The sequence below is a fragment of the Choristoneura fumiferana genome, chromosome 21, assembly GCF_025370935.1.
Source record: "Choristoneura fumiferana chromosome 21, NRCan_CFum_1, whole genome shotgun sequence".
Lineage (NCBI taxonomy): Eukaryota > Metazoa > Arthropoda > Insecta > Lepidoptera > Tortricidae > Choristoneura > Choristoneura fumiferana.
The window spans coordinates 12,847,074-12,873,980 of record NC_133492.1 but is presented as its reverse complement, the minus strand read 5'-3'; the positions used below and the strand labels follow the sequence as shown (position 1 = coordinate 12,873,980).

Below are 26,907 nucleotides of genomic sequence, written 5' to 3'. Positions count from 1 at the left end.
GGAACTGTCAATTGTTACATTTTCTATTCATTTATTTTATCGTCAATAGCGATAAACAGTTCTGTGTCGTGATTTATCTCTCATAAATAGCGATCAGATTAGAGAAGCAGGTCGCGGTGTTGGTAAAAGTGCGATCACTTAACCACCCACATTGCTTGTTGTTACTCTTGATTGAGCATAACATTGGCACGCCTCGGCCTTTATTCTCGCTCCCTTTATGCGTTAATCGTTTAAAGATTAGCCAGAACTAATATCTCTCGAAAGATTAACTGTAATTTATTCTGTTCAGATACACTCACGCGTTACTATCAACGGTCGCCGAAACATCAAAGGAAATTGGTGATTGCAGTGTAACGAAAATGATTTTGAGATAAATTGTTTAAAAGTGTTATAGTTGAAGTGTTGAACAAGTAAAAAAAAGGAATACCTTGTTAAAAGTTGTGGTAGAAAAAGTGTCAGTGCTGTGTGGTGGAGTGGTATGGCGAGAGACTACGCGCCCCTCAGGGTGTGGTGACATGGGCTTCAGCGCGGCGGCAGCGGCGCGCCGGGAGTGAGCTGGGACGGGCCACGCTCGCACATCTAGTATTATGAACAAGCGCGAGAACAGCAAGGATAAAGAACGTCAGAGTGACGACAAAAGAACTTCCACGTAAGGACCCCCTTTACTACAACCCCCTTGTATTCACTGTGGCAAACTGCTAAACATATCTATATTCCACTGTCACAAGGCTGGTGGCTAAGCAAAGTTAAAACTAGTAGAGCTACATACAATCTTACATTACAGTAGCTTCTAAGAAGCTGTCTATACTTGTAAACATTATACTAGGTCATTAGACACTGTCATAGTTGTCTAAATACTTCTCATAATTTGAATGAAACAGTTTAATACTCCCTGCTGTATTATTATGTGATCAAGACTGCAATAGCAGATTTCGACGCATTGACATCCTTACTTAACCCTTTTATTGGTACTTATAGGCAAAATAGTTTCCAGTCGGTGTTTTCCAACACAATTTCTAAGTTAACCATCATTATTCTTAGCTCCACTATTGTTTATACACGTGCGCAAGGGTTAAAGTAGGCTTTACCTCTGAAAGAATGCTCTAACCTATGAATAGTTCAAAAAACCTGTTCCGCGTGCTTGTTTATGCGAGAAAAGGAAGCTGTGTACAAAATACCAAGCAGCTAGTCCCTGCAGTTTAGATTGTAGGTTGATGTCAGTCATTTACTCAGCTTCTTTTAAATACTTCCTAGGATTTGTAATGTCATTGTATAGTCGAATAAATTGAATCATGTCCCAAGGAACCTTTGTGCTACTAATGTCATGTTAACATCTCATACTTTTCACTGTCAAGGAAAATTGTAGTGAAATTGATTATTAAAAGGTTCCCCCTGGGTCATGATTCAATTTGTTCAACTGTACATCCAGCATTACGTGTCATATTTCGATTTGTTTACTGTCATTAGTAAAACCCACTAGACACTAGCAAAATTGTCCTCCGATGGACAAAGAACCATTTTTTTTTAGCTGAACTATTTAAATACTTCCTATACAGATGTAAACAGATTCAATTATCTACTTTTAATTTTTATATCTACTTTCAGATGCCAATGCTTTTTAAACCAGATGGCTACTAAAAGTAACCCTTTAAACATACAGTGGTTTGAAAAGCACATTTTCCCCATTAAATTTTTATTACCTTGTCATTTCCATCAAATGGCATTTAACTAAAAGTGCCATATTCCATAACATTAGTGCGTCACATAATATGACTACCAGTTAAACAATACATTAGTGTCATCAAGAAATAACCGGAGAAGACAGCGGGTGAAATTACTGGCACTTGAGGTATACCATTTTAGGCCTCTAGGTTGGCAACGTATCTGCAATACCAGTGGTGGTGATCTCTTACCATCAGGAGACCCACTTGCTTGTTTGCCAACCAGTCGAATAAAAAAAAAAATCCGACCTATTTAAACTTACAAACTTGTAAATTTTGTTTTGTAAGTTACAAGTTTGCCTAGTTAACAAAGAAATAACTAACTGGCAGAACAAGTTTGTGAGGTTATGATTAATGACTCAAACTTAGGGATGTCGGAAATGCAATAAAGTATCAATATTTTCAAAAATATTGATATTGTTATTGATATTTTTATTAATAAATATTGATAATCAGTATGATTTAACCTATAAAAACAGCAAATCGAGTCAACCAGAAACAAAAAATACATAAAATATAATTTGTTCAAAAGATGTTAGTATAAAAAACATATTCCTTTTTAGGATTTTATAATCTTAAAACTTATAAATTTTTATTGGTCTGAAAAAAATATAGATTTGTTTACATTTTCGATACTTGGAATTTTATATTGATACAACAATATATTGAAATATTACATATTTCACTAAAATATTGATACATTAAAAAAATAACATTGATATATCAATGTTTTCATATTTTTCAACAAGCCTACTCAAACTTGTCTAGACAGGTGACACTTGCTAATTTGGTTACTGAAACTGGCTTCATTAAAAAAAACTGTACTTATTCCTGATTTGTTTTGAGTATGTATATTGTCAAGAACTTTCACTTGCATTAGATAACAATGAGTCATAAGGCCGATGCACTTTGTCTCTGTTCTCAGTAATAAATAAATCACTCCACCTCAACACACCATGCACTTAAATTAGGTTAAAATCAAAATCATCATTGCTGGTCAGTGATACAAGTAAATAAATAATCTGTGCATTATTGTACCTATATGGACAGTAAACATCTTAGTTTCTTACACAATATACTTGATAAGGTTAAGTTATTAAAAACACAAGTTATCATGCATGGTTTACAATACATGTCCGACACAGATATTGGTCATTGTTTCATCTTATTATTTGACTCACTCATTTCATATTGAAATTTATGGATATATTTTTGTCTTTAAATGATGTGTTATGTTGATATAGTTCTACCTAAAGTAGGTGTTAAGTTTAACCCAGTGTTACAGATCCATATTTTTTAATTAAAATAATATGTGAAATCTAGACTGGTTCAGTGAGTGTATGTCAAATTGACAAGTGAAGTGTGGTTTCAATAATAAATCCTACACCTTAATTTCAAAATGTATACAAATGCAGATGGCTCCCAGTGGGTGTGCTTAAAGATAAACATCTATGCATAGAAAGTTGTAAGTAGACAATAGACTTGGATTCTTAGTTAGACTGTTTTGATAGTGGTCAGAGACATGTTAAGCAAATTGATTTAGAATAACAAACACATATAGTGCGTTAACAATCAAGGAAAAATATACTTAAATTAAACTCTTTTATTCTCTGTTTCAAATTGACCCAGCAAATAATCTCAAAAGTTAAACCAAAACTTGGCTCTCTCATTCTCCTTGTCATTCATTAAATGCAACAAAAATTGCTTTGTAAAAGCCACAATTGTATGTGCATCTCGTTTTTCCCTTGCAAGGCTAGATAGTTTTGTTCCATGCTTTTGGCAGTTTGAAGTGCATTGAGACTTTCACTTTTACACTCAATGCCACTAACGGTTGCTTAGTATGATTCACAAGAGCCAGAGCAAAGAGATGGCAAAGTATGCAGCATGTTTTGCAGAATAATAATTAATTGAACCATTTATTATCATACCAACATCAGCTAGCCTATGGCAACACTCGTCCATAGCTTGTAGATTTGCTATGACTAATATGAAATGTACACAACATGGTTGGGATAAATAATATTCAATTTATATTCCTCTTGCTTGTATATGATATAACATTGTTTATTTTGAACCAAGTAATAACTTGACATTTGCTTTTTTTATATTTAAACAAGTAAGACATTATGGTTGTGTTGTGGATCCCATACAGGTAAGTAGTTGAATGTTTGCTGTTATCACAGTATTTTTAGGTTGTTTTTTTTATCTAGTGAGTTGAAGTATGTAGATTAAACATTGTGAAATTGGATTGTACACATTATTTTCTGAATAAATGATTGGTTCTGGGAAATATGTGTCCATGAAGCAATGGTTGGTTAAAGGTCTAATTATTATTGCAAGCAGGGTGTGGTGTGCCCACTTCTCATCTTATAGCTAAAACATGAGGCTTTTAATGTCTATTATGCCACTGGATTTGATTCATATAAATTTTATGACCTTAATTATTTTGCTAATTAGTTAGCTAAATTAAACTTAAAATTCTAAATTATTATGTATCACTTTGAGGCAGCTAAAAATATCTAACAAATAAGCCACTTATAGTCAATTGCTGAAAATAATAAATCTAAATATAACAGCTTTAAGTTTGATTCACCAGTGTAAAAATGTATGGAACAGTGGAACTAAAACCAGGTTTACCAACTAAACCGAGATATACTTTTTTAAAGCAAGTTACCATTAAGTAGTGTAAGTATTAATATTTTTTGATTAAAATTTTATTTCATTAAATTTAACAATTTTATTTAAAAATTCGTATTCCACATACTCCACATAGAACTTTAATCATTCTTTCAAGTAATTTGTTCTTTATCAATTACATAATACAAGAACTTAGGAGGATATAGACTCCGCAAAAGTGTTAATGTAACATCAATGTTTCCTACCTTCCTAGGCTTTTTGTTTCGTAGGTATGATTTTAGTTATTCTATATTATGTTCAAATACCTAATAATTAGGCAAGTAATTTTCTTGACTGTGATGTAACAAGGAAAACAATATGTTATGATCAAACACCAGATTGACAGGTGCAAATCTGTACTGATGTTTAATAGTGCGAGGACACATTAAACTAATTTTATTAGTTGATATCGATAAAAATTACATACTTACAACCATTGTGTAATTTTAAGAATTTGAATTAAGAAGAAAACAACATACACAAAAATAAACTTTGATGAATTAACTTCTCTAATATTTTATGTAAATTTCATAATATCAAAAAATTTCCACATTTCAGACTTTAATCTTCGTCACCTGGGCGACAATGTCCATTTTAGCCAACTAAATGACCTTTCCAGGTCAACTGTAGTAATTGGAGCAAATTTAATCAATTTATAGTGTTGATGAATTTCTTCTGTACAACTCAGTTTATTTCTTTTCTGGATATCAAATCATTTGTGTTGTTAACTCGTGGAATGCTCTCCCCGAACCTGTGATAAGTGCACCTTCAGTGAACAGTTTTAAAAATAGACTAGACAAACACTTTAAAAAGAAAGACTAAAAACACAAGTGCAGTGATGTACACGCATCAGCTCTAAGAGCTGCTACTGTATTATTTCAATAATAATAATAATAATTTTCTCAAAAATGTCCGTAAAAGTTGACATTATTCTTTACATATCAGAAAGTGAAGTGCATAGTTTATGGTCAGCGAAAAATTAAAAAGTTAAAACAATAATAGACAATAATAAATTAGCGCGCCTGCAATCAGTCACAACTTTTTTTAAAAGTTTAAAAGGCCATGGAAATGTTGGCACAAGTCGTATACAGCCAAATCTAATGGGCGGTATCAGATATTTTGTTGGAACTTCGGACTTTTTTTATTGGGTCTGAAACAGCTTGTGGTGTTTTCGGTGGAAAAATACAGCTGCAGTTTATTTTTAATGAAAAAAGGCGGGAAAGCATAAGAAAAATAATTGGAATAAAATTAAATGTTATGATATATTTTGAGAAAAAGTTAAGTCTATTTCAGAATTATTCATCATTTTTGAGAAAAGCTTTATATTAGTCTCGGCTGGAATAGCAAATGCTGGCTTTGTATTAGTTAAACGGACTAGCCAGCAATTGGCTACTTCCAGGCCATGACAATAATCTACTATTAATGATTTTAAAGTTGAAATGGGTACCGTTTTTCTCTAACACACAAAATTCAAACTTAACCATTAGTTATGATAATGAAGATTGCTTTTTATGGACTTTAATAAACTTAGTCGATTTTTAATTAATAACTAGCACTGGTACATTTTTGCCCCGGTCAATCTGGTGTTTGATTATGATGCTTGTAAATAATGCATCATGCAACTCCAAAGAGTAGACAAATCTAATGTATAATCTAATCTATGTATAGTCTAATGTGTCTAATTTATATGCTTATTTATAGACTAACAAAGGTATTTAATCATTTTAACTAAAGTAATGCAGCTTGTTATGAGTCAAACAATATATAGTGTTACATATATGCTGAATAAGTGTTATGCTTTTTTATAATTATGCAATTACTAACACCAAATCTGTTATACGAAATCATATTAGGACAATTAATGTTATGCGAAATAAGGGGTACCTGTCATATTAATATTAACAGTTGAAGAAACTCAATCACATACCAGAGTGGAACCTTTTCATAATCAATTTTAATTCCATCGGCCGATGTATGCAATGTCAACATATCATTAGTCGTGCAAAAGTTCCACATTGGCAGGTGATTCAGTTTCCTCTAATATACGTGTCAACTCTCTCTGTCTAACAATTAAAAACTTCGATTTTTTCGTATCTTTTTTAAATATAAAAAAAAAGTTTCTTGACTTGGTTTATCAAACAATTAAGATTGAACAAATAAAAAGAGTGCTTGCATATTCTCTATTACTGTTTAGCGTAGTCCAACATTTTGGTCTCCACTCATCAATCATTCCAGCGACGAGCCGTCGTGTTCTTTCTCGAACTGAGGTCTTAGGCCACGTACGCACTTTGCAGCTAACCTTGCGGTTCGAGCGCTCCGTCTCTCTCTCAAGCTATACTTGGAAGACGCTAAAACCGCGCGGCTAACCGCATAGTGTGTACGTAGCCTTACTGTTACAAGCCATCACACCGACGGCGGGCGCGGGTCGGTTCGTGAAACGCCCGTCGCGGGCCCGCGCACGACCCGCAGCCTTCCTCTGCGTGTGTTGGGCCTTTAGATGAGACAATACGGCCAGACGGTCACAGTACTGGAACTCTGTGATAATAAAGGCCCGTTTACATTGCAGCGCCACCGGCGCGGTGGCAGGGCGCGGGGTGGGCAGCAGCGCCATGCATCCGTCACGGCATTCCGTCACGTCCTCATCGGGCGTCCTGATGGTCGGCCCCAACTTCCGCGTCGGCAAGAAAATCGGCTGCGGTAACTTCGGCGAACTTAGACTCGGTGAGTTGGACCTTATTATTTAAATTGTGAGCAGCGCCGGATCTCCCAACAGACCAAGTAGGGCCTGGTCTAGGGTGGCAAAATTAGGACGACGCCTACGACAAAACTTATGATTTTTTCTTTGTCACACCCTCTGAGGACTTACATGTCGATTAGGTACGGTTATTAAGCGTAATACTTTACTCTGAGTTCACGCATTGCTGACGGACGGGGAGGGAAAATTTTGTTTGAGGGCAATTTTCCGTAGGCGTACTGGAGACAGGGTATCAAATCCGCGCTCCTGATTGTTCGGGAGGCTGAAAGTCGTCAAGCCTGCGTGCGAGACGATTTGTGATGTCCCTGGAAAACAGCTTGTAAACATGGCTCAGAAGTGAGATGGGTCTATAGTTCTTCAGCAAGGTGTTATCACCTTTTTTGAAGAAGAGTACCACCACACTTCTGTTCCATGCTTTCGGCGTTCTCCCTCGGTGGAGGACGGAACTAAACAGCGTCTGAAGGCCCTTAAGGACTGGTCTACCACCCGCCTTCAGGAGTTCGGCTGTAATTCCGTCGTCACCCGGGGCTTTGCCATTCTTAAGCTGTTTGAGGGCCATACTAATCTCGTACAGGCTGACGTCCGGGATGTCTTCGGTATAGTGTCGGGTTAATCCAGCCCTCGGGTCTTTAGCTGGATTTTCGTCGGGTGTTCGGATCCTTTGTATCTTAAATGAAATATCATTGCGTAGTAATGTTTAGGTAGCGCTCCTCTTGGTTTATGTGCGAACCACTTGCAATTGGTCGAGTCCCTGCAAAAAAGGCACTGAATGAACCTTTCGGTCTCTTAGGTCCAGTTCTTAGGTACGTCTAGTGTGTTTGGTACGACCATTTCTGCGAAAGTCTATTTATGCAAAAGTCCATGTCCGCGAATGTCCATTCCTGTAAGAGTCCATTTATTTGAACGTCCACTTTACCCCTTTATACTTTTCGGTTACGTGGGCGACCGGCGAAAATATGACAATTACCTACTCGATCGAAAGACAATACGTTTAATGAGGTGAGAACAAGTATGCGTTTCAGCAACCTACTTTAACCTCCTAAGTCCTCGCGTACTTTATAAAGGATCAATTAACACTAAGAATAACGGCCGAATGTACTTTACAAAGTACAAATTGTTCATTGAATAAAGAATTCTATGAATTTTTAAATAATATCCAAAATAACAAAGCAGGTCAACCACGTCTAGGTCTTAAGCACTAAGTTTGTTAAATAATGTCAGGACTCAGGAGGTTAAATTCACTGTGATATGTCCTGGCCACTTATGATATTGATAATATTCAAAATAAACTGTCAACAAATTTGAGCCGAATTCAATTTACTTAACTGTACATCTGCCGTTTTATGAATCTGCCATTACGAGAATCTGCCATTCAGGGAAAAAGAGCCACTTTACAGGGAGAGAAATCCGTTTTAGGGTTCCGTAGGCAAATGGCAAAATATGGAACCCTTACGGATTCGTCATGTCTGTCTGTCTGTCTGTCCGTCCGTATGTCACAGCCACTTTTATCCGAAATTATAAGAATTATACTGTTGAAACTTGGTAAGTAGATGTATTCTGTGAACCGCATTAAGATTTTCACACAAAAATAGAAAAAAAAAGACAATACATTTTGGGGGTTCCCCATACTTAGAACTGAAACCCAAAATGTTTTTTTTCATCAAACCCATACGTGTGGGGTATCTATGGATAGGTATTCAAAAATGATATTGAGGTTTCTAATATCATTTTATTCTTATGTTACTTGCTGCTACGGAACCGTTCATGGGCGAGTCCGACTCGCACTTGGTCGCTTTGTTTCCCACTAGTTCAGTTGATGATGATGAATAACAAATAAACCACTAATGTTACCATCTTATGGGTCAGTCATCGTTAGATAGTTAGTAGCAGTCAAAGTGGCCAAATATATCGGAACAGATCTTTATTTGTATAGACGTAAGGTTGTGTTACGATATATTTGGCCACTTTGACTGCTACTAACTATCTGAAAATGACTGTACCATGACGCGACAAAAGATACATTGACATTGCACCTTTTCAGCACGCTGTATGCATGCCGTTTGTGTATGTACACCCGCCGTAGATTAATAACACCTGTTAATTAACTAGATAATTTAATTCTTTCGGGCAAAAACAGACATTCACGGAATGGACGTTAGAGACTAGACCAGTGGATCTTAACCAATGGTCTGCGGACCAATCTCTAGGCCAATACAAAGCCATCGAAAAAATAATTCTTTATTAATTTTTGTCAAAGGTGTATTTTCCCAACTATAAGCGGTCCGTGGCAGGGCAAAAAAAAAACAAATGGTCCCTCATCACTGAAAGGTTAAGAACCATTGAACTAGACATTCACGGAATGGACGCTATAGAAGCTAGACATTCACGGAATGGACGTTCGAAGCAATAGACTTTACGGGGCATATCAAGAACTGAACCTAAGAGACCGAAAGGGCACTGAAGATCGGACGGATTGGGCCCGGAGAATTAGTATTAGGGGGGCCCAGCACCTCACCTCGGCGTCCGAGTTATCTCACTAGTTGTTTATATTACGCTATGCAACAATCATAATTTATTATGTATTGTAAAACGTTTTTAATTGAGTATTAAATTAGGATATTTTGTAGGTAGTTGCAGTTGGAACTCGCACTCGAATGGCCATATGGCATTAAATCCTTAAATGCTCGAAAGCGTCGACCGCGGCGACCACAATCTTAGGAAAACCAGGTGGTTCAAAGACACCCGTTTCTAGATGATTTCGTGCTAATTTGTGTGGTGTAAATATACAGGGCGTCCGGGTACGGTGTAGGAACTTCAGGAGGATCGCCTTCTGTAGTTCCTCGGGTTTTCCACTTTCTGGAAAGTCGGCGAAGCTCGAGGTGGTCAGGGAAAATCAGAGAAATTTGCTAGAAATCCAAAAAGTTGGGGTAAAACTCGTACTTTCCCTATGTGAAGCATTTATTTTTTAACGTTTGGAGTGATCTACATTATGACAAATACATTTTCGGTCATAATTTGATTACTCCTTGGTATATTTTACGTGTTTATGGCCATAATTAACTAATATTGCTATTGCGACCATAAAAATGTTGAACGAAAAAGTGAGCACGTTCGGTGTGCAGTGAATTCCCATCATCGGGTCTAGCTTAGTATCTCGGGCAGTAAATAAAAAATCATATACACCGTGAGCTCTTAAAAAAACCTTCGGGTTTTAGAAGCATGCTTGGAGATTTCGGGTATAGACGATGACACGCGATCGTGATATGCGGTTCTGTTCTGTTATCAACTTGCAAAACTTTTCAAAGTTACCGTAAAAAGTTATGTAAAGAATAACAATCAGTACAAAATAAACCTTACTGTAATAATATTACGCTTCTTTATCTTTTTCTAATTTAACACAATATGACTTTTTGTCATAATACAAATAAAACAAAATCAGAATTTTCGATTTTTCCATCTTCAATTTAAATAGAGCACCCCGCCGTAACACACTACTTTTATTTGGAAGTATATAGAGCTGTTGTTATACTGTATCTACGTCTCTTGGGTATGTCAAGTGATTTTTTTTTTGTCTGCTTTCGTTTAATATATGCACACGGCTTTTTATAAAAGCTTATAAAATGGATGGGTTATAACATCATATTACAAAACCCGTGTGGTGTCGGGTTAGAATTACACCTCTCCATTTCTTCCGTGGATGTCGTGAGAGGCGACTGAAGATATAGGTTAAGGTATACCCTAGCGTAGGCGACAGACAGGCTAGCAGCCTGTCACTATTGTACCGTTTTTTGTCAAACTTAAAACCTAAAATTGCTAAAATGGCTCCGAAGCGGTAACGTTTCGTGTGCTCTGCCTCCATTTGGGAATACAGGCGTGATGTTTGTGTGTGTGTATAAAATGGCGTGGCGTACGCCATCGAAGCGCTTTTGTGATAAGAACGCGACGTTATATATGTCTGCTCTATAGAAAGAAAAACGACGCGTTTAGTGTGCAAAGGCTCTATGACTCACTGGAAAGTTTTGAGGAATCTAATGATACCTCATGTGTTGACAACCGTCCAGCCAATTGGGCTACAGAGAGCACAAAAGTAACATAACTACGTAGATCGTAGGTTATACTCGAAAAATAACCCTCCTTCGGGCAATCGGGTAAACATAGGGACAACTATTCTAGATCACTATCGAACAGAAAATGTCTAATTTCTAGTTTTTGAATTTAAGTTTACGGTTTTTCCCTGTAGATTTATTTCAAATAATGATTTCGCAGATTATAAAAATCGTAGTAAGTGCTCGAGAATAGATTGAGGTTTTTTTACATGTTCTAGTTATTATATATTTAAGTTGCGGTGGATGCAAGCCGCTGCCAACCGAAGCGACTGGAGGTCTATGGGGGTGGCCTATGTCCAACAGTGACGTCCTACGACTGAGATGATGATGATAATGATTTAAGGTGCCTCTGTTAGCTAAACAGTTTTTACGTTAACCCTTTTCCAGGCCCCGTTAATTTAGATAGGTACGCTACTACAAAATGAATCATAGTTTTATTTATATTGTTTAGCTATGCTATGAGGGATTAATTTAAAAACCGGCCAAGAGCGTGTCGGTAACGCCTAAATTAGGGTTCCGTAGCCATTACGAAAAAATTAAGAAATATTTTTCGAAGGATTTCGTATTTTATACGGAATCTTCCAAGTTTAGGTATATTTTATACCTTAGGCTGCTATTTACTCTTAAACTACTAATAATTGTCAAGCAAACTTAGTCGTTCTAGTTTTCCTTGAAAGTTTGATATACTTACTACCATCCTGAATTTTTTCAAATTTTTCCACCCACCGGTTTAGATTTTAGAGAGGGGGGAGGGGGGGATGCTAGATTTTAATGAAAATTTTCACTTTAGTTGTATATTTCGCAAAAAAATCAATGAATCTAAAAATCGTCTTAGCAAACCCGTAATGGTTTTAAAATACCTATCCAACGATACCCCGCACTATAGGGTCGGATGGATAAAAAAATCAACCCCAGTTTACGTCTAAGGGAGGTTCCCTAGACGGAGACCCTAAAAAAATTTTTTTTTTAATTTTTGTTGTACAATTTTGTCGGCATAGTTTACTTATATCATCATCATCATCATGTCAGCCGAAAGACGTCCACTGCTGGAGCTGGACATAGGCCTTCCCCAAGGCTCTCATTTCCCCCCAAGGTTTACATATATATTCGTGCCAAATTAAAGCTTTCTAGCATTGATAGTCTCTGAGCAAAGCCGCGGACGGACGGACAGACAGACAGACATGGCGAAACTACAAGGGTTCCGTTTTTGCCATTTTGGCTCCGGAACCCTAAAAACAAATAATATTTTTAACGACTTCAATTGATTTTGTGCCATATCGTAAATTTAGCAAAGTCGAATATTTTGTGTAGTACATATCAATTGTTACTTTCTCAACCTCGTATCTACTGGAATTGTATACAACAAATCAACACTATCATTCTTAAAATAGAATTCTATGGAATTAAACAATCGTGTAAACAAAGCAATTTTTCAGGATTACTCCGTAGTTACTTATATTTGAACGCCAATCCCGATCATATTCACATCTCAATGAACCCACCACTGTTTTAACAATCATTGTATCATTAAATAATTGTGTAAATATGTTTATTTTATAGAAAAATAATTGGAAGACGAAAATCCGTTATATTTGTCAAATTGACATGATAATTTTTTCCTCACCTAAGTCTGTCTAGTCTCTGGAAATTTAGTGCAGTACCTACAAAATTAATTATTTGATTGAACCAACCTTACCTACCGATAATTATGGCTGGCTCTGCTAGGGAATTTTATTGGCTCCGGTCGTAGAATAATGCATACCTATTAATTTATATTGTAATTGTATTGTATTGTAAAACTCTTTATTGTACATAAAACACATGAAAAAAAAACAGAACACAGGATAATAAGACGTAAAAAGGCGAACTTATCCCTTAAAGGGATCTCTTCCAGTTAACCTTTGGACGATTGACAGGATATCAGACACAAGAGTAGACACTACGAGTACTATGAAAAGATAAAAGAACCGAAATTTTAAATTAACTCAAACAATGCATATTATTATTTATTCGAAGATATTAATTATTTGTGTTAAGTGACACTATTTATTGAAGGTTTATATTGGTTTCTAATTGAACGATAAAATGGTATTATAGTACATACATATTATGTAGATTTCATATATTTTTTTCTATTTACTAATATCATAGTTTACTGTCGTGTTCATTTTTGGACCAAAAAATAATTTGAATAATCACTTCCCTGTGTCTACTCTTTGCCCTGTCTTATGTAATTTTAAAAATGCCTCTTCTAAATTAATAAATATTTTGACTGATCCTTTCAATTCTAGAATACTCGATCATAAACTTGGGGAAAATATTCGTCAAAAAATATAAGTGGATACATGTTACACCATTCTTAAAAATTCTACCCTTAAAGGAGAGTGAAAGTTTGTATGGAAAAAACGTTAGGTATAATTGAAGATATAATTCTAAAACTTCGTGAAAATGTTATTAAACATTTAAAATTAAAAGGGACATGGAAACATTGTGAATGACTCTTGAATTGAACAGAACTAAGAGAATACGTGATTCGTCATTTTTAAAAATTTCAGCCCCTTTAGGCTATAACGTTGGTTGAAATTCGTATTAGAAAAACGTAATGTTTTGTGTTAGGATTGTAAAACTTAGGGACAACATTAAATAATGAAATATGAATAAATTCTAAATAACTATTTACTGCTGATTGAAGTTCCTTAAAGAGCATTCACATCACTAGAGCCAACGTCAGTCAGTCAGTCAGCCAGTCGTCAGTCAAGTGTCGATGTCAGTCACCACATTTGTTTACCAGATTGCTTGATTCCATTGAATTCGAATATGACATAGAGATGATTCTGAAGCAATTTAATGTGGCCAGATACGAGGTTGAGAAAGTAAGCGGTCGATTTATGTGGTCGCTATACTATGCCCTATGCCTGGAAAAGGGTTAAGAGAGACTGAGCTAGTAATAAGGAAAACCTATCCGTTTTTAATTCCAAACCCATCGTCGTCCATGAGTTAAATTGCGTGAGCGCTTCTTAAATCATGCTTGAGCCCACTTATTGCACTTGCTCTTACGCTTCATTCACACACTTACTTTCTAATTGTAATGTGACATTTATATTATTGTTTGTTTACATTTTAAAAGTGCGGTTTCGCAACGTGCTATTGTTCTAATTTTATACCTATAGGAAATTGGTTAACAAGTTTGCAGCCTCAAAAAGTAATGAAGCGGAAACTATTGTTAACATTTACACGGTCTTTCCTTATTTCATCATTATCATCATATCAGCTGTAGGACGTCCGTCCACCATTGCACATGATGCACATTGGCCTCCCCCATTAAACCTCCAGTTCCTTCGGTTGAAAGCGGCCTGCATAGGTACACCGTGAGTCTACTGCGGCTTTAACAAGGTCATCCGTCAATCTCGTTGGTGGACCTACGGTGCGCTTGCCGATCCGCGGTCTCCATTCAAGAACTTTCTGGTCCCAACAAGTAACAACCAACCATCTGTTCTCTGTGGTAATTCGCTTTGCTATGTCGGTGACCCTCGGTTTTATTTAAATAAAACATTTCATGAAAAATCTTGGAATCAACCCACATGCACAAAGATTATTGCTCCCTTACAGCAGCGGCGAAATACATACTGGCTGGAAACGTTGATGAAACTGAAATTTAATACCAAACCCAAAAGGTTGCCGCAAAAAGCTCTTCTTTAGGTTAACCAATCAGAAGTTACTTTTGAAGCGAGGTATATTTTTAAATGCGTCGGGTTTAACCAGATGCAATTATTTTTGTGATGTATGCGCGTTGTTTGCATGCACAAAAATTAGGCTAACAAACAGGAAACTGGCCAAGTGAGAGTCGAACTCGCGCACTGAGTGAGTACGGGTACATTGAAAGGTAAAAATACCTATACATATATCACAACAATAGAAAATCAAACTGACCACCTGTTTAAGTACATAGAGTACGGCCGCTGACAGACAAAATACATAAAAACGACTCACGCTTGACGGTTACATCATCATCATCGTCATCATCATCTCAGCCGTAGGACGTCCACTTTTGGACATAGGCCTCCCCCACAGACCTCCAGTTGCTTCGGTTGACAGCGGCCTGCATCCACCGTGAGCCCGCGGCTTTAACCAGGTCATCCGTCCATCTTGTTGGTGGACGTCCTACGCTGCGCTTGCCGATCCGCGGCCTCCACTCGAGAACTATATGGCTATATGGCCCGCCCATTGCCACTTCAACGAGCTAATTCGCTTGGCTATGTCGGTGACCCTTGTTCTTCTACGTATCTCCTCATTTCTGATTTCTGACGGTTATATACAAACTTTAAACTCGCAATGCTAATACAGGTAAATATAGTGCTTATCAACAAATAATAAAAACAGGTCCAGCATGAGTTGGTCTTAAGCCCTATTTAGACGATTCAAGAACTTGCATGCGAGTTGCGTTACATTGAGGACTATTAAGGGACAATGAATTCAGTTGATCAAACAAATACCGCAATGTAGTAAAACTTTCATACAATTTCTCGCATTGTCTAAACGGAGCTTTCGGAAAGACATTTGAACTTTGTAATTTTTATACCTACTTATAAATAAAAAAAATATATCTTGGGACAATTGACACTATAATTAATTTAACAATTTAGTCCCAAACTAAGCAAAGCTTGTACTATCTTATATAATTTTACTATTTTATTTGTCGTTGTAGTGGCAATGCAAAACGCATCTTGTGTAAATTTCAGTTGTCTATCTAATACTGTTCTCTGTATATAATGAAGCCAGGTGACAGACAGACAGATAGACGGACAGCGAAGCGACCGTAATAGGGTTCCGTTTCAGATACGGAGCCATAAAAACAAACCCTGTTTTCACGAAAATACAGCTCACTTATCGTAGGAAGTAACTTGACCTCTCAATCATATGCGTAATATAAATTCTCCACACGCTATATGCCATCGTGAATGGAAATTCGTTTCGGTTATTGAACAGAATCGGCTTTTAAAACTAATGGTCGAGTTAACTTTAAACATCGTTTGGGTTGCGGAGGACGAAGCATTCAACGGATAAATTATTCCGCTGTCGCAAACGGAATTACCCAACTAGATTCTAACTATGGTTCTACCTTGCTAATCTTGCTATTGAACCCTGTTAAAGTAAACGCTGGTTTGATTGAGTTAAATGAAATGTTTGTGAAGCACGTTGCTGATCCTGTTGATTTCTTTGAGAGATAAGCTTCACGCATTGACGTTTAAAATGGCAAGACAAACTTTAATACGTCCCATGCCATGTTACGCCAAAATTAATAAAAATATTGTGCTAAACTTCGAAACATTTATTATAATGATACAGAGAAGGAAGTGCGAAATTTGGTGTCGTTTACACGCAATGTTATGCCTCGACTAATTTCCAAAAATAGACTAAACTAATGGCGGTTCCTTGAAAGGCGAAGTATCGCTAGATGGCGTTAGTGTCGTATAAGGTCCGTTTGCTGTTTCAGTCTTGCTTTTGGTTGCAGTTGGCTCATTCAGTTATTTAACCAATCACAAACGTGACTGACACAAATGTCAAAGTTGTCAAACGAACCTCACGCACGATACTAGCTCCGGATTATTCGTGATAGTTCCTTTGACTGTTCCTTCGTAGCAACTGTTGTTTTTTTTTTCGCAGTATTTCCTTCACAAGAGATGAAGGAAGAACTGCGTTTATTTTTTCGCCTTTGTTTCTTTCGCAGTAGCACCTTTAGTAACTAGTGCGAAAAAAAAGTCTCTTATAAAAGCTCGTCGTAACCTAACTAAATAGTTCACGTATTAGATACTTCTGATCTGATGATTACCTATTCATAGCTTGCGATTACTATTCTCAGGTGACCAATGAATCGTCATTCGCCTTTAATTTGGTCACGCACGTGACAATAATCAGCGTAAACTAGTAAGGAAACTGCTTTACCACTTCCTTGACCAGTGCCCTCTTTATTATCTTTACATATTATAATGATAGTGATAGACATTTGAACCTACTAAGAGCAACACGAAGTCAAGACATCTATTAGTAATCCTAACGAGTCTTCTCCGTTTTAAAAATGGGTTTCTATTTAATCCTTGTCCCCCAGGTATTTTCTGGTCAGATTGATATTGTGGAGTTCTGAAAATCGATGACGGAAATATCATCATGTCACGTAGATCGGATTAAGGAGATATTCTTATGCGGAACACTGAGCAAGCCTACACCGAAACCTAAAATAATTATAGATTCTCAGGAGGCGTAGGCTACCTCGCAATTGCTCACTCACTCACACAGTTTATAACACTTCGTTTCTTCTTGTAATTGTTACTCGTTATTTCCAGTAGGTAGATAAAAGCTTTACCTTCGCGCAAGACAATCATGGGGGTCTTTTGTGTAACGTTTCTGACAATCGCGATCACAATCAAATGACAGTTTTTGTATGCGATACGCAAATTATAAAATTATTATTATATCTATTAAGACCCTCAGGTGTCAGAATAAATGGCTGTGCGTGAGTGGCTAGTCAGAATGATTCCTTAGATTGTAATCGCCAAGATCCATGAAAAATCGTTAATGTTTTGACCTTAGCGCGTCATTCTATTTCTTCGCCTCTATTCGTCGAGGCACATTAATAGGGAATTAATTTACGTCGAAAATAGAAACGCTGGAAACTGTCTTAATGGAAACCTACTAGTGAAACCTTTACACTACATTTTATAAATTGATGGTATGCAAGAACCTGTCATGTGATGACTCGTTTTTAGTGGTTTTTGTCAGACCGTTTCAATTTACGAAAAATTCAATACAAGTCTTTCGAATTTTGCTTCCAAAAAAAAAACTGACTATGCAAGACTAGGTACATCGAGCAGCAACTTCACTGCTTTAGAAATTTGATTCATGTACCGTGTTCTGTAGACCCACGAATAGCAATAAAAATAGGAGATACAGGGAATAGACGGGTATAAATGCTACATTAATATACTTAGCGGCACAAAATTTGGCCCATTCCACATACAACTTTTCTTATTACTGCATACATTTGAGGACCAGATTATTTGCCGCTCAGTATATTTTGTTTGTTTGCTTAGTCATATTTAGACACCAATCAATAGCCAAATAATACAATATATTGTGAGCCTAACTCATGACAGCAACCAACCGAGTATTTAACTATTAACCTCATTTTATCTGCTGTCTATTCTGGCAGTCTATTAACCGCACCACATTAAAAATTTTAATAGAGGACTGTGCCATTGCGTCTACATTTTTTATTATTTAGAAATCATTGGCAATGTGGCCGCGAATGCCCTGTTGTTAGGGCAATAAGGTTTCTTTTGAAAGGAGGGTTGCTAGGTTGCGACGGATATTATATGGCTGCGTGTAGACGATGAGAATTGGATTCAAGTACACGTCACTGAAAATAACATTACGAGCAGGTAACACACGTGCGCAAAGTGATCTGATCGTACAGCTTGCGCTTGTTTACCTTTAGAACAGAGAGCTCTTCCTAATTTAATTTTCCTAACAAAGAGGATTCGCGACCGGTGAGTTTTTGTGGCCCATGAGCCATGAGGTTTCTGGTTACAAAATGCGGTTATGCAATAATTTTTCTAAACATTCTAAAACTAGCTTTTGTGAGGAATTCGTTTATCGTAACGGGAACTATGGAATTTTCCAGGATATATCCGGTATCAGAGATTCAGGATATTTTTAGTTGGTATCCTATGTCCTTTCCAGTCTCTAAACTATGTCCATACCAAATTTTATCTTAATCGGTTCGGGGATTTGATCTTGAAGTGGTAACAGACAGACAGTTACTTTCAAATTATTAATATTAGAAAGGATAGTTCAAATGGAAGTTAGATATCTCAGTTGTCTTATGAAATTCACAAATTGTTGTTTATTGATTCAAAACCATATAGATTTATGTATTCCCGAACAAAAATATGCAGTTTTGAGACTTGAGAATAATGATGGATAATATGCTGTACACCCCCAAAATAGTCAAAACCATTTGTCTGGTATCGATATTCCGCGAATGCGATTATTTGAAAACTTACGTACTCTGCGTCCTCTTAACCATGCTACAATTAGAAAACTCATTAACTTGACTCGTTAACGATATCCGTACGTTAGCCATGCCATTTATTATATTGCTTCTGCTTGTTCTGGTTGTTCCATGTGAAATGTTCGTTCATGCCAACTTATAATTGCTTCCAAGTAAATCCAATCATTTAATTAATATGGTTTCCAAATTCCGCAGACCTATAATAATCTTGTTTGTTGAATAATACCGTGTTCCTATAAATAGTTAGGGTTCAGATCGGCTGTAGTTAGTCCAAGTCGGCGCAACGTGAAGTAAAATCACATGGCCTAGCCTCGAAACACAATGGTCTGAATGCTATGTACGTAACGTAACAAGGTAATTACCGCTTTACTATTGATTGAGCTATTCAAGAAGGGAAGGAAGTTAATATAAACACATCGATGCTGGTCGCCCCAAAGAATAATGAAAGTGTTTAAACCTCTCATCAATTACGTTATTATGCGCGCACTATGATTGATGGAATGTTGACTTTGTTCAGTTTGGACCAAATATTTCTGGTAATAATGGACCGTCAATTGTTTATCTATAGATGTCGATTTGCGATAGGTATAGAAGTCGGCATCGCTGTATCTCAATTGCGTCATTCATAGCATGCAAAATAGGCTTGATTTTGACCAAGATTACAGGTGGCAAGCGAAGATGTGACTCAAGGAAAGTAACTAAAATGTCCATTTACCATACGGTCATAATTGTTACGTTAAGGGAACACAGATGAAGGCAAGGAGTTCTTATTCTTAAGTAAGATATAACCATTTGTCCTAATTTGGTTTTAAATGGTTAGTTTAATTACTCATACTGCTCTGTGACTGGCCGAATTTATTCGGCCCTGCTTTGTGCAAAAGCTGCTTTCTCTATTTTTTCCGAAATCGAGTTAGTATAGACAAGAAACTCTCTTTTTACACTAGTGATGGTGAAAAAGCTTCGTTGGTCATAATTTATGGAAATCCTCTGCAGGAATAGTATGGAATAGAACATGGTTTCCTGACTATTGTGCTGTCATCAATAAGAATGTTATCATACTGCTGATAAGATATTTTACCCACGGCTTAATGTCAATTCTTTTCTGTTATATGATCTTTGCGATGATCGACGCCGTCGATAAACCATTTTAAAAGTTATACATATACCCACCTTTTTTCTGAAGATATTTGCTCCCAATTTGCGTTGATATTTAAGAAAGGCTATAAATACCTGATTAACTATTGTTTATTTGTTTGGTACAACGCTACAAAATCTTAATGAAAAGCAAAAGCATTGGGTAATATTTCGACACACTTCGATGTCTTCGATCATGCGCGGCCTTGCCAACTGCATTACTTATGTTCTTGAACTCTACGCTTTATGAACTTTGGTACGAAAATGCTGCAGTAATTACTGCACTCACAAATGTCAAATAATTTTCGGTGATTCCACGAGCGTGCCAACCGCTGCCAGTCCCAGTCCCTAGACTAGATTAAGATCTATGAATTTGAAGGCGATTTGTTTTTTAACTGTCGCTAGGTCAAAATCTATTTCACACAAAAATCGACCAATGTAAATTATAAAGTTGTTAATACTAATTGCTAGGGTCTGATAGCGGTTGAGACGTCTGTGGAATCACCCTTTTATAACTACATACATACGAGCTACTATTCCACGTGAAAAGTTTAAAAATAAATTTGTTTAAAGAAAGAATGAAAGAAGGAAAATACATTTATTCACAGTACAAGACACAACAATATTATTATTATTATTATTAAGTACAAATAAACAACACAAAGGTATGTGTCATTGCGGTTGTGAATCTGACACTGGCTCAGCATAATGCTGAAGCGTTAAAAACACCCCAGCGCTGTTTTTCAGCAACCACCGTTTAGGATTTAGAATTCATTGCATTTTATAGTCCATCAGTTAGATTATTAGAAAATATTGAATGCCTATAATAATATATTTTTTTATTAAAAAAATACTACAATGATGCGCGTCAAAGTTCGGGCTCGTGCTAAAAAGTGTCGCACAGAGTGACGCCATGCACGCCGAACATTAACTAGCTATATCTTCGTATTTTTTGGTTACCTAATTGACAAAAAAATGTGCCCAATATTTTCTGATAATTTAACTAAAGGATTAATTAGAATTTTGCAGGACATTAGCCGAGCCCATTGAGGTCTCCCACAGTAATTAAGCTTTAAAATAGGTACTTTTTTTGTAGCTTAATGCTTAAACCACGGACTTTTCTCATCAAGTTTTTCCCATTGGGAATATGCGGGAATAGCCGAAGGTTGATTCGTTTTCTTTACTCTCACCTGAGTCACAATACTGTTTTGCAATTTTAAGACTTGTTGTGGGTAGTAGTTTTCAGGCTTATGTAGCATCTGAATAACGGGAATAAAGTTGTCGTAGCCTAGTTGTACCTTATGGCCTCTTGGACAGACTTCCTGATTTTAAGTGTGAAATTACATTTGGTAGATAGATTAGATTAGATTTATTTATTACCTAATGAAAAAATACATTATAAACACATGTCAGTTAATTACAAGAAATTCACAAAAAGATCGTCAAAATGTACACAAAAAATAAATCATATTACAGTAAATTGTCCTTAGAATGTCAAATTAGAGTTCAATTCAATTATAATAATTAAAAGCAAAACAAGAATATAAATCTAAATCAAATTTATGCAATAGAAACAATCAATCAAACAAACAATAAAATTATTAAAATGTCAAAGCAATAAAATTTAAATTTACTTTACAAAACTGTGAAAAATGTCAACAAAACAAAAACAAGAGTACAAAACAAGGTACATAAAAACAAAAATGAAATGCATATATGTAATGTCAACATAAAATTTCACTGTACTATTTTAAAGAGTACAATGACTTGTCTAAAAGAAGTTTTTTTAATGTGCGTTCAAGTGTATCATCCGAACATTCATTTTTTAAGTCCGCGGGTAGCCGTTCATAAATTATAACATACCACGGGCATTTCAGTGTGAAGTTCCCAAGCTGTACTGGGTCTGCGTGGGAACTACAGCCAAACCCCATTCTCACTAGTTGTGCCCGACAGTGGGACGTACGTAGGCTAGAGATGAATAATTAGAAGTAAAAATTGCTATGGTCATATCATGTTTCATGCTTTTTCATTGTTTGTCTTGTTACAGGAAAAAATCTCTACAACAATGAACATGTAGCGATAAAGATGGAGCCTATGAAATCTAAGGCTCCGCAACTGCATCTAGAATACCGATTTTACAAGTTACTGGGCACGCATGGTGAGTTAATTGTTATGAATTTTGTATGAATTGGAAATCGTTCACTGGATGTATATCATGAAATCCAAGGATAAATTACATACCTGGAAACTGTACACTATCATTTACATAAACGTAGTAATGTCATGTAGTGTAGTAGGTATAGCCTCATAGCCCTTTCGAACCCAGCCGTTACGATTGTGCGGGTTAATTGAATTTGAATTTGACATGGATTGTACATAGGGTCCACTGTCATAACTCTTACATTTGAATTTTGAACTTGACATGTATTGTACATAAAGTCCATTTATCTCTTTTCATACTCGGCTGGGTTCGAAAGGGCTAACGCCCAGAGTCCTTTATAAAGGACTTATTGTAATTTGAACTTCAAACTCTATTATAAATGACATAAAAGTTTGATGTTCATATATCGAAAATTTAACTTTGGCGTTAGGAGGATATACTTGTTATTGATCAAAAAATATCCTAGAATATTTTTCACCAGCAGGGACATCTAACCCTAGATGTGCGAAGAATTAGAGAGTAGCAATCCAAAAATAAATTAGGTATAATTTACCAAATTCTTCTTGATTTCAAATCATATCTCGTGCACTTTTATCAAGACAATGTATGGCTGATGTCGAAATAAATTACGTCAAACGTCAGAAGTCAGAGTCAAATTGTCGTGTATGTACCTAGTGATGTAGTATGTAGTCTAGCATATGGGGTATTTTTTATAATACCTCAATCATATGTGGTGTGACTCTTTGGTTTATAAATGGTTCCAATCTTAATATTGTGCGCGGGGTACCTATTGCCTTTTACAACTTTGTATCTACAAGTATCAGTATAGCTATTGTTCCAAGTATTGAGATTTTGTTTGATATTGATACAATTATTTTGATCAGAGGGCGTACCAAAAGTGTATTATCTTGGAACTTGTGGCGGCCGCTACAACGCTATGGTCATGGAGTTGTTAGGTCCCTCGCTCGAGGACCTGTTCGTTCATTGCGGCCGAAGGTTCAGGCTGAAGACGGTTCTCATGATCGCTATGCAGCTAGTAAGTGCGAGCGACCTGTGTCCCGTAGATAGATAACTTGGCACAACACCGTAGGGAACACTGTTTGGGCAACGGTTGCGAGGGCTAGCAAGCCGTGGTCATGGTTGTTGTAACGGTCTGTAGACGCGGCTCATTTGTTTTACTAGCCAGTTGTGTGTACATCTTTGTAAACCGAAGCAATGCTCTCGCAGACCTCTAAATTAAATCAGCGGTGTTGTGTCAACAACAACTTAAAAGGGTCATAAGAACGGTGCAAGCGAGAGCAATGCTCGTATGTAACAACGTGAGTACTGAATATTTGTTCTTTCTTTCTCCCTCCTTCCCCAATTCCCGTGAATCCTGTAGCGCCGTCGACGGCGGAAGGCATTCCTGAGGTCTACTACTTCGGCCCTTGCGGTAAATACAACGCCCTAGTGATGGAACTGCTTGGGCCTTCACTCGAAGACCTTTTTGACCTCTGCGGCCGCCGGTTCTCTCTTAAGACTGTCTTAATGATCGCTATGCAGCTGGTAAGTAAATGCAATCTCATAAAAACAAATAAACTTTATTTTAATTGCCGTGAAAGCACTTTCGTTACGCGTAAAACATGTAAAGTTACTCCAGATGCTTACTTTCTCTCGAACAATATAAACTGAGACGCTTCATCAAAGCCAGAACAATATACCAGAATACCAGCAACTTGTTATTATGCAAATTATTATCTTTCATCTATCTTCAACGATACTGACGACTAATTGGAAACGTTAGTCACTAATTGTCTACGTGTTTCAGTTACATCGTATCGAGTATGTCCACACGAGACACCTAATATACCGAGATGTGAAACCAGAGAATTTTTTAATAGGTAGAACTGCAACTAAAAGGGAAAAAATCATTCACATCATTGGTAAGTAAAAATCAAATGGCGACAAAAAGCAGGACATAATATTCTAATCCAACGCTTCGGTACCTTTTCGATTTCTTGACCGCAACAACAAAGTTCTAGTTTACTCGTGTTTTGCTTTTGCGTTGTCCGTATCGTTAGGTAACGAGATATAAGAGCATTGAGCAAAGTAATATTATCTGCTAGCCAACCTAGTGAGGCTTGCGGTTGAAGTATATTACTTCACCATATTTGCATATGAATGCACAGTCATGATTAGCGTTTTTGTCTAACCATTCCTTCTTGTTACAGATTTTGGTTTGGCCAAAGAATATATAGACTTAGAGACAAACAAACATATCCCATATCGGGAGCATAAGTCACTCACGGGGACCGCAAGATACATGTCAATAAATACACATTTAGGAAAAGGTAAACCAACGTTTCCCGTAACTTACGTAGCGTAACTTGATGGCGGATTCTATAGGAGGTTGATTCGTCTTAATTGGGTTTATCCTCTGAGGAATACAAACATATCTTGGCTGTTTTGATATTAAATCCGTAGCCTCGAAACCCTTTATTCAAGCCTGTTAATCTTTTGCTAGTAAAACATTATTTTCTCTGTCATTTTGACAGACAAAAAAAAATAGCAATTAGGCTTATAACTTTCATAAACAAAGAGGTTAAGCTAGCTAAGCTGTATAGAGTACTTATTGCATATAGTTTTCATCGAAAGATCATATAATTCTAAATATTTAAGTTTCATAATAAAAACTTTTTGCGTTTTTCAGAACAATCTAGACGCGACGACTTAGAGGCTCTCGGGCATATGTTTATGTATTTTTTACGTGGTTCCTTACCCTGGCAGGGTTTAAAAGCTGATACACTTAAAGAAAGATACCAAAAAATTGGCGATACTAAGCGAGCGACGCCCATTGAGGTAAGATTTGCAAACACATTAAATACTATAGAGTACGATTGGAGAGTTGAATAGTCACCATCCACTTGTTTTTATCATGTATTGTATGCATATAAGCGTGATCGCTTTATCGCCTTCGGAACTTAGACGTTGAATGAAGATCCCTTCGATAATACGTAATCCAGATATTACCACTGAATCATTGCCACTTATTGTAATCATCGTTTTTTTCCTTTTAATGACACGAAGACAAGCATACGCGCATATAGAAATACTCAAGCCGAGTCGTAGTCTATTATCGTCAATGCACACTTCTGGTGCGGTAGGTAGTAAGTACTGCTCGTTCTGTCTAAATCCATTGAGTGCATTCAGAACGAAGTCGCGGAATAAAGAAATTTATATGTATATTTCAATTTATTTGGCACCAAATAGCGACTCAGACTGAACCCTTATGCTCCTCGACCTAAAATGTTGTTTTTTAGGTACTGGAGAGTTTTATTCAAAAAAAATCACCCGCAGCAAATGTTTCTCCAAACATGGTCCTTGTAGCCGGATAAATACATGAAAAAAGTTCTAAAAACAAACTTGTGTCATTCCAGGTGCTTTGCGAAGGGCACCCGGAAGAGCTGGCGACGTACCTCCGCTATGTGCGCAGACTGGACTTCTTCGAAACCCCCGACTATGATCAGCTGCGTCGCATGTTCCGCGACCTGTTCGACCGGCGCGGCTACGTCGACGATGGCGAGTTTGACTGGACCGGCAAGACCATGGTAAACAACTCCGTCAATTAGATTAAAAACGTGCGCTTAGATTCGCATGCAAGCGGTTAGATGGAAAGGTAGCATCGAACGATTACGGCCACGGTTATATCGCTTAGTCCTTCATATGCTATAGATGCGTGCTTTTCTATAGGGTCACTGATGCACTTGACTGTGCTAGCGATAAAAGCAAATACTACTAGAGGCGGAACTCTTAACGGCCATAAGGAACCGTGTATATCTTACTGTCATAAGAATGTTGGTTCTTTTATAATAATAAGAACGCGTAATAATCAGGATTTTCCTCGTATTTAATAAAACGTATAAAATGCGTAAAGTTTTTTCTTACCAAATGTGAAAGTTTGTGATGGTATGTGTGAGTATGTTTGTCTTCATGACTAAACAACCGGACGAATTTAGATCAAATTTAAAATGGAGATTATTCCTACCTCGACTGTTACACATTGGCTACCATTTTACTCCAAAAATCATCTTAACCAAGTTAATAATTTTCTACAAGCGGGCAAAAGCTAATAATAAAAATTTAATTCTTCATTGAACTAAGAGCCTGGTTGTGATCTTCGCTATCAGTTTTGGTTCTAGTAGTCTTGCAAATGATGGAAGATCTTAAAAAGATAAGTTTATCAAATCGCATATGGTATGGACTAAACGTTATATTCGATAGCTGTAAATGTTGCCTTTTTCTTCTGT

The 26,907-nt window shown here is 36.7% G+C and overlaps 1 protein-coding gene across 23 annotated transcripts in view; it reads left to right on the top strand.

Annotated features, from left to right (window-relative positions):
- The window catches only part of gish (casein kinase I gish), a 50,649-nt gene that overhangs the window by 452 nt on the left and 23,290 nt on the right, over positions 1-26,907 (top strand). For 10 of the 23 annotated variants that reach the window (XM_074103919.1, XM_074103918.1, XM_074103930.1 and 7 more), the window contains exons 2-9: positions 290-649; positions 6,964-7,118; positions 22,508-22,618; positions 24,003-24,166; positions 24,429-24,543; positions 24,832-24,951; positions 25,311-25,459; positions 26,038-26,208. In XM_074103919.1, coding sequence (XP_073960020.1) covers positions 588-649; positions 6,964-7,118; positions 22,508-22,618; positions 24,003-24,166; positions 24,429-24,543; positions 24,832-24,951; positions 25,311-25,459; positions 26,038-26,208 — 1,047 coding nt within the window. In that variant the 5' untranslated portion in view covers positions 290-587. Of the gene's footprint in view, positions 1-289; positions 650-3,079; positions 3,187-3,715; positions 3,874-6,963; positions 7,119-22,507; positions 22,619-23,505; positions 23,658-24,002; positions 24,167-24,428; positions 24,544-24,831; positions 24,952-25,310; positions 25,460-26,037; positions 26,209-26,907 lie in introns of those variants that run through there. The other 13 variants (XM_074103915.1, XM_074103921.1, XM_074103917.1 and 10 more) reach the window with 5 other exon arrangements.